We start from the raw sequence: 9086 nt of genomic DNA, 5'->3' as shown, positions 1-9086 counted from the left end.
TCCGGGATAGCTGGTTCGTCTCCGAGGAATGTCTTGCTTTTGAGGTGCTGCTGAAGACCAAGACGATGGGCCTGAAGGAGGAATTCATGCTCCCAGTTGAGGAAGTCCTCAGGCTTAGAGAGGGTAGTCGTAAGACCTTCCTTTTGGGGCTTGGATAGGGACATTATGTATGAGAAAGAGGGTTCTTCAAGGTATAAAAAAAAATGGTTGAGGCAATGAGACTCTTAATTGTTAGATATTAAGGTGAATCGTGTATATTTCTTGATTCTGTCGCAATCGAAGGACTATTGAGACCTTATATCTTCGACTGGTTCCTTCTAGGACTTGAGTCCTAGAAAGTCCTAGATGAAAGTCCTACAATCTAAGTTTAGGACTTCAAACTTTAATCCTGAACCTTAATCCTGAAGTTGAGGGTGAACCCTCCAACATTCAACACTATCATCCCGACCTCATTTGCGACTAAGCCTTCAATCCCATTTGAGTGGTATCATAGCATTCTCCTCCAGATAAGCTTTGAAACGGGCATCTTCCTCTTCAAGTGTCTTGGGGTGCTGGTTATGTTGTCAGTACAGTGTCAAAAGAGAGGATGTTGAATGCATAGCTGAAAGAAACCACTTACATTCAGGGTTGCAAGCCACTCCATTGAATCCACTGGCGGAGGAAGTGGAGTGGATGGACCTTAATCCACGGAGCCCGTCCGTGTAGTGAATTCATTTGCAACCATCGTGGACGTGGACGTGGAATGGATGTAGTGGATGCGTCCATTACGTCAGCAGTTAAGCAGTTACCGGTAGGAGATTCACGAGTGCAGAGGCAAGCTCATCAAGCTCGGATGGGGTCTTATCAGCTGTGGGGAGTCCAGCGGCTCCAAGCTCGACGACCTCAGCGAATCGTTCGAGCTCGTCATCTGTTGTCACCCGAACCCTGCCCGGTTGCATCGGGGCTAGTCCCGCATCGGGAAGGGTAAGGCTGAGTGTGAAGTGATCAGAGCTAGTGGCAAGGTGATCTTCGACGGTAGCTTCAGCAAGTGGCATATTAGTAAAGGCAAGATCGATCGTGTTGCCGTGTGGGCTTGTTGGAATATCTGGAGTGTTAATTAGGTCGAGATCATTTTCTGATGCCCAGACTGCAATTTCTTGGCCACGGTTCGTCGCTTGTCCCGTCTGCCGAGTATGATGTCTGGCGTTAAAGTCGCCGGCGATAAGGCAGCGTTCCGGAACAGGCCATCGTATCAGTATGTTCAGGGCATCACTCTCGTTGTTCTGACGATAGAAGTTAACTATCGTCATGCCGTTGATTGTAAGCCATAGAATATCCCGAGTCTGAAAGGGCCGGATCTGATCGGCCAGGAGCCTTGGGTCTCGTCGGACATATGCCATGACTTGAGGCCGAGTGTCGTTACCGCCCCATGTCTCGACAGGTGTGAACGTGTCGTATGCGGGATGGGTTTTAGTCAGGGAGCGAGTGTCTGTGTGAGCAGTCCACGGCTCCTGTAGAAGGACGATGTCGTATCGTTCCGAGTCGGCCAGCGCCAGGGCGCAGTCGTGGGCCGGGGGGATCTTGCCGTTGGCCTGAAAGATCCTGAGCGGCTTCTTGTTGTTCTTTCGCGTCTGCGAGTATCTATTCCTGGTCAAGAGGACGAGTGATAAGAACTATGCGCCGTTTTCGCGGTGAGCCTGGTCGGGGATGCTCGGGCTCCTCCTCCGCTTCGTAGCCCGCCTGAGGGCTTGTGGCCACCATGATGCACGAGGGTGCTCCTGATGCCGCTGGACTTGGACCACGAATGCTCGGCTGTTCGTGTGATGCGATGTCGTCGCATTGTTGGGCTTCCAGATGCGACTCTGGTTGTTGTGCCAGGTGTCGTTGTCGGTATGCCCCCGCGCCAACGGTCCGGACATGTCCTCGTTGCTCTTTGGTGAGTCGGCGGAGCACGCCGTGCACTCTCTTCGGCCGAGCTGGGCACTTATGAAAGTTGGCCTGGTGAGGGCCTAAGCAGTTAATGCACTGTTCTGGTGCAGTGCAATTGTCTATAATGTGGCCAGTCTTACCACAACGTTGGCAAACTGGCTGTCTATGACAGTTGCGGGCAAAGTGGTAGCCCCAACACGTCTCACATTGTCTGGGTCGGTCGGTTTTGTCAATCAGTCTTGCCGCGCTGCTGCCAAAGAGCGACCAGAATCTCTTTGTGGGCTTCAGAAACGACATAAGTAGAGTCTTGGTCAAGGGGTTGTCCGAGAATTGTCGCGTAGGACGTATATCAACAGGCTTGAGCCCCGTCTGGATTTCTATCTCGTCGCTGACGATGCTGTCACTATCCACCTCATTGCCGTGGAAGTCGGTCAGTCTTGTGGGAAAGTCTGAGACCACATAGGTGAACTATTCCTTATTCGTTTCCACTGTCGTAGCACCCAGTTCGGCTGCCCAATCGGCCTGCTTCTCTACAAGAAAGTCGCGTGTTTCAGAGTCGGCAGTCAGGACGGCCCATCCCGATCTGACCTGGAAAGCCTGTCGAGATCTTGTCCGAGACGGCGCCGAGTTTTTCCTGGATCAGGGTCCGGATTGCATAGCTACTGTGGGCTCTGGCCGGAGCCCCGGCTTCTAGACGGATGAAGACACGGAGGTCTTGTCGGGGTGGGGCGATGGTCGTTTGTTGCCCTTGGCGATGAGGTGGATCTGTTTGGCGGCGTCCATGTTGTTGTTGTCTGCGGGTTAGATGGTCACGGCCAGTGGGAGGTGAGGCAGAAGCTACGCTGCTGTAGGTAGGCTTGGAGATGGTAGGTCCGGCACTGGAGAGCTCTCGTTTCCAGGAGTTGAGGAAGCTGTCGGCAAACTGTTGAGCGAAACGCCGTTGCGGTCCGGTGGTAAGCATTAGCGACTAGTGCCCTTTCGGTCAGAACAGGCCGCCGGGCGAAATAAATTGTATTGTATTGTAAAATTTAACAATTAACAGACCGTGCTTTAGCTCTTAGAATAAGTTAAGATCGTTAGCTCATATCCTCTTCTGACGGCCCGGTGTTATCTACATCTATAGACAGCTCGTCATATTCGCCAGACGTGGAATTATCAACGCTAAACGGCGGAAAGAACATAGCAGGTGCTGGCAGTGGGACTGGCGTTAATCTCTTGATACGCCCCGACAGATACTCAATCTCGATAGACGGTGATTGCTCGGTTACTTTCGTTTCTGAACCGCCAGGGATAGGAAATGAGGCTAACGTCGCCGCCCTTTGATCAATGGTCCCTTCTATGCTTTCGTTGGGTCTCCTAGTCTGAGGCTTGGAAGCCTGTGGGAGGATATCTTGTTTGGGCCGCTTTGTATCGACAACTACGATAAAGTGATCATCGGGGAGAACGCCGCCAAGTCCGCAGGGTTCTAAAGGCTGCTGTTGTGACACGTACTGCTGCTCATCGTCGTTCCAAATCAAATCCAGCTCGATGTCGCTGGCTTGTTCACAGTTATTGTTTATCAGACCCGGGTCTCTATGATCACCCTCATGCGTGGAAGAAGTCAGCTGACGTAGACCCTGGCCTCGATCTGTCAATGGCCTATAGCTGATGGAGGACCCAGATGTTGTTCGTCGATGAGAATGAACCAAGTCTAATGACTGCTGAGAATCCCTTCGGTTTTGGCTACTCAAGGGCGTGCGAATGGTTGGTGATACATCAACTGGATCCCCCGATAAATCGGTGCAGAAAGGTACGTCGCTGTAGTATGTGATAGCACCTTCGCGGCGTTGCAATTTGCCAGCCGACCCTCCAGAGTAATTCAAGCCTAAGTCCGACTCGCCAGGATTATCGTCGTCCACGGCTATAGGCGAGTAAACCGACGCATCCTGTGAAGTGTTCGCATCTGATGATCCCTCCCGAATAAACAGTGGCTTGTAACGGAAACTTTCAACTCGAGCATAAAACTGCGGATCAAATGCAGACACATTCTTATTTAAGCCTCCGGATTGGGATTCATTGCTAATGAACGGGCTCGTCTTCTGATGCTCACGTGTCTTTTCCGAACCATCGATATTATTGACCGGAGGACTTTTTTGCAAACCGTGGATAGCGATGTGGCTACTGAACTTGGTATCTTTAGATCCGCCTTGCCATCGGATTTTATGCCCGTCCGTAGATAGCTGAAACCTGGTGCTGATTTCTAATACGGCGGAGCGAACGAAGTCAGGAGTTACGTTGATCAAGTGGAGCTGGGCCAAATTGTATAACAGGTTCAGAGACACCCAGCCTTCAGCGTCTAGGTGGATGTCCTGGATACTCTGCTGTCCAGGCAATATGTCGGGCGACAGTAGGTCCAAATGTCGGATATAGTTCATATTCTCAGACGGAATCTGAGCACGATCAGGGTCCAGATCACAAGGTCGCGTTGGTCGCTGTTTTGGAAGAAGCGGGAGTGGGGGAAACGGCTTGGTAGACGAGACCAAGCCTTTACCATTGCCTTCTGTCTCCATGTTGTCCTTTTCGGGATCAGAGGCCGACCCATGGGCACTTAAATGGCACTGATATTCCCAAGCGCGAGATTGTTGTTCTAGAGGGAGGAATCTGGCTTCCCGGATAGGCTCAGTTCCATGAGTGGGTGGTTGGTAAGCGGATGATGAGCCCGCCACCTGTGTATCCGCTACAACGCGCGCCATGATGAAGCTGCCACCTGGGCGCAGAGGCGACATTTTCAAGACATCGGCACTGTTACTTCTGCCTGTGAAGAACTGTTCAAGGCGACGAACAACAAGACACTTCCGCTCCTCGTCTGTCATGATTACATGCTGTGGGTACAGCCCGTCAGGAACATCTCGTAGATAGTCCTCGACCTTGCCCTTTGATGATTCGGTTGAAGGCAAAATGGGGACGTAAAACGGCGTTCTCGAAGACTCGCCACCGGCTGCCATGGAGGCGTAAGCGGAGTCAGCCGGCCGGAGGCTGGAACCTGTAGAGGAGGGAGCATGGCTGCGCTGAACTCCAGCTTTGGAATATATGTGATCGCGATTGTGGGGGGATATCCTTTTCCTTTTTTGCGATGATGACGCCTCTGGAGACCCATCGTGATCCGCGGCAAGGTCTCTCAGTACGGTTTCGAGCTCTCTCTTTTTCTTTTTGGGCAGCCCATAAACCTTGATCTCGAACAGCTTGTGTTTATGGAGCACGGCCGGACCTGGCTGTTTATAGCGCTTGAGCTCCTTCTTTAGTTGTTGAATCTCGAGTGTTAGGTCGTCGATGACGCTGCGGTAGTCATCAGAGCTACTGCTGTGCGCTGTGATAGGTCCAGGAGGGTCGACATGATGCCGAGTGTGCAATTGTAGCTTCTCTGTACCCAATAAATCAGATTCCTCCCGGGAGGAGGAGAGATTAACTACACGTTTGCATTAGCCTCTTCTAAATTACTACGAGTTCGCTATGGGTAGTGCATACCATCTGCGGGATTTTTGTTGGCGGTCGCGTTGAGGCTTGAGTCGTTATGCCATTCTGGTGGATCGCTTAGCATTGTCTCACGACTGCCGCTGAAGGAATCGAGATGGAGAAAACAATCGGTTGGTGGTGGCGGGGTTTTCTCTGGATTGCTTTGATTTAAGGGCATTTTGGCCCCCGTGAGCAATGCAACGCGGAGCAAGACCCTAATAGGACTGCTTAATTGTCGATGTCGCAAGAATTGCGAGTATAGGCTACATGATAGTAAGACTTTCACGGTTCGACGACCGTGAAATACGGTCGGGAGACGTCTAGCAACGGCCGAGTGTCCTGTAGAGCAACAAGGTGGGTTAGCAACATAAAAAAAAAAAAAAAAAAGAAAAAAAAGAAAAAAAAAGAGAAAACCACTCATAAATGAAACCAGATGAGGACAGGAATCGAGCTGTCGCAAAAGCATCGCAAATAGGATCGTGGGATATGCAGTGGCGAGGCGAATGTGCTATGCTAGCTTTGGGGGAAAGCCCCGAAAGTCATTGATATGCTTACCAAAACGAAATAAAGCTATAACCGGCGACAGCGAGTTGCAGATAATTTCCAGATTATAAAAATTTGCTTCATGTAGGGGTTGTCATAGTTGAGTCTTGTGCGGTTCGTTGGGCTGACGAAATGTCTGGAACTATCCGCCCAGGAGACTGCAAGATGAATCTGCTCTTCTGCGTGAAGGCTTGGCTGCTGAAAAGTGAGGCACTTTTGGTGTAGTCGCCGGGAGGTGATCCAGCAAGAGATGTGTTGGCTGCGATACGTTCTCAAGAACTTGGCTTATTTAGTAGCCGATGAACTCAAATAGAGATTGGAAAATAGTGTCTTGCTGAATGCTTCCCTGCAACTTGCCAGGTCAATAGTCCGGCCCAGGGGTCGCTGAAGCTGCTACGGTAGACAGTAAAAAGGTCGATGTACCTGGGGTTGAATACTGATAGTCGTATTGCAGCAATTAATCATAAAAATGGTTGTGACGAGGAGTCGGTGTATCATGACCGGTGCCCTGAGGAACGTACGGGAACGGGAAAGGATGCGAGATTGAGGAGACAGCAGGCCGAACGTCGCCAGCAGAAACGGGCTAACGGGGTAGGCCACTTGTCACTTGTCCGTGTGGGCGGACTAGTGGAGGAAAAGTGGAGGACCCTGGTGACCCAAGAGCCCGGGTCCCCGATGTGCCGCGGACCTATCGTAGCATTGAAGATACGTTCTGTACCTATTAAGTGCGCCGGAGCCCTACTCCGTCATCTTGAAGACTCCTCGCATAAAATAGTCCGGGCAGAAGGCGGGATTGTCGTAGACGAAGCCATCGCCGCGGTTTGCGACTGCGTAAAGCGCAGCTTGAGGCTTTGTTGTGCACTTGTTAAGGATTTGGGTGGAGATAGATATATGCGATTGCGGCCAGGGATGGGGACAAGTGGAGTCCGAACCTGCAAACAGTGCGAGCAGCGATTAAGTTTGCGATAAGCACAGGACGTTTGGATGCTACACAAACATAAAATACGTACTGACTAACAACTAACATAGCACAACCTCTAGTGGACAGACCAGGCTTCAGCCGCTGAAGATAGGACGCTGAACATTTGGAGAAGTTGTCTTTCAAACAGGCCTGTCGCGGGGACAAGCGGGGCTGGGAAAAAGTGGCAAGCAGCAGGATTGGTCAGGTTGAGGATCTCAGGGGCCAGAGGCCGGAAAAACAATATAGCGAGGTTTGGCGTTGTGGGTCTTGAGGAATAAATTCATTCATGCTTTCTTTCATTCATTACCCTCCTCAGTGGCTGAAGCGGGCATCAACCTTGTAACGGCCAAGAGACGTCGTATTAGCGACGATTCTGTCCATCAGCTACTAATGGATGTGGTCACCAAGGCGCTCGACGCCAACGTCTCCACCATGAGCGAGATCTTTGATTTCTTGCCCGTCCCCACTCTTATCGTCTCACCATCGTATTGCATACAGAGAGCCTCGGCTGGCTTGCTGGAGGCGTGGGGTCGCAGGCATGAAGAACTTATCGATCAAGACCTCTTCATTGCCCTCTACCAGGGCTCGCCGACCGAAAGATTCGATCGTATTCCCTTCGTCTACGCCATTGAGACTGCTCTTGCGGCTCGAGCTCTCCGTCTGTGCTATGCGGCCTATATTGCAAACGGTATTTCTTGGACAGCGCGTATTATACCTGTCCACAAAGATGACGAACTGCTGTGCCTGATGTTGGAATGGGAGAAGGCCGAACTTCACATCACAGTTGCCGATGGTGGAATGACACAGAGCTGGCTGCCTATCGATGATGCCTTCCGCATCCTCGTCCAAGCTGTCAAAGATTATGCCATCTTCCTGCTCGATACTCGCGGAAACGTGATGACTTGGAATACTGGAGCAGAGTTAAACAAGGGTTATAAGAAGGAAGAAATCATCGGTAAGCACTTCTCGACTTTCTATGGCGAGGAAGATATCCGGTCTAGGAAGCCCGAAAGAGAACTCGAGATTTGCTTGCGTGAAGGTAGGGTGGAAGATGAGGGTTGGCGCTACCGTAAGGATGGCAGCCGGTTCTGGGCTAACGTCGTTATCACGGCCATATATAAGAACGACATCCACGTCGGCTTCGGCAAGGTCACCCGGGATCTCACTGAGCGAAAAGAGGCAGAACTGCAGCTAATTGCTGCTTACGAGGAGAGCACGAAGTTGAAGAATGATTTTCTAGCAAACATCAGTCACGAGATCCGTACGCCAATGCATGGTGTGCTTTCTGCTTGCTCCCTGCTTCTGGATAGCCGCCTAACAGAGGAGCAGCGGGAGACGGCCAAAATGATTGAAGAGTCTGGCCATGTTCTGTTGCGGATTATCAATGATATCCTCGACTACTCCAAAATTGCGGCAGGCAGTTTTTCCATCAAGAATGACAAGGTTGATATCGCTAGTGTGGTCACATCGGCCGTGCATTCTGTGCAGACCACTGTGCAACCGGGAGTGTCGCTGAGACTGGTCTTGTCACCAAACTTGCCAAAATGGGCAGAAGGGGATCCTTTGAGGTGCCGCCAAGTTATTGAGAATATTGTCAGTAATGCCGTGAAGTTTACCGAACAGGGGTACATTATGGTGAGCGTATCGCTGCTTGCGGAAGACGTGGCCACCCATACAATCCTGATTGAGGTCTACGACACTGGACATGGTGTGACGGAAGATGACGCCCAGAAACTGTTCAAGCCATTCACGCAGCTTGATACTCCGTATCAGAAGCGTCGCCAAGGAACTGGGCTCGGACTGTCCATCGCAAAATCAATCGCTGAGCTGTTGGGTGGGAATATTGGATACAAACCTAACCCGGAACGGCAGGGCAGCATCTTTTGGTTCTCAGTCAAGCTTAAGAAGCTCAACAGCCTTCAGCAGATTCAAACGGTCGACGCTCTGCCAGACCCTAGCACAGCGCTCATCATAAATCAATCAAATCAACTTTGAGGTAAAAGTTGATTTGTTTGATGGGGCTTCGGTCCAAAGTTGATTTGTTTGATTTGATTGGCTCGTCTCAATCAATTGTATGGGAGGCCTATATATTGAGTATGTGAAGGTATTACGCCGGATCCAAAGCCTCAATTACCGACCCAACTGCCCAGCTTTACCCCGCCGTGTCGGACCCAGTTCCTCA

General features: G+C 51.0%; 2 protein-coding genes across 2 annotated transcripts; one reads left to right on the top strand and one right to left on the bottom strand.

Moving 5' to 3' along the window:
- Positions 1-2984: 2984 nt before the first annotated feature.
- BKA55DRAFT_513901 (frequency clock protein) lies at positions 2985-5578 on the bottom strand (the record flags this gene model as incomplete). Its single annotated transcript, XM_046187938.1, has 2 exons — positions 2985-5353; positions 5413-5578. 2 exons carry the CDS (start codon positions 5576-5578, stop codon positions 2985-2987), a joined length of 2535 nt encoding a protein of 844 aa, XP_046048218.1.
- A 530-nt stretch (positions 5579-6108) lies between these two features.
- BKA55DRAFT_540868 (uncharacterized protein) lies at positions 6109-8808 on the top strand (the record flags this gene model as incomplete). The annotated part of the gene is made up of 5 exons (XM_046190308.1): positions 6109-6148; positions 6350-6717; positions 7038-7164; positions 7221-8738; positions 8777-8808. The coding sequence occupies 5 exons, from the start codon at positions 6109-6111 to the stop codon at positions 8806-8808; spliced, it is 2085 nt and encodes a 694-aa protein (XP_046048217.1).
- Positions 8809-9086: the final 278 nt, after the last annotated feature.

This window comes from Fusarium redolens (assembly GCF_020744475.1).
Source record: "Fusarium redolens strain MPI-CAGE-AT-0023 chromosome Unknown BKA55scaffold_10, whole genome shotgun sequence".
NCBI lineage: Eukaryota > Fungi > Ascomycota > Sordariomycetes > Hypocreales > Nectriaceae > Fusarium > Fusarium redolens.
This window is presented reverse-complemented; position numbering and strand designations above follow the sequence as displayed.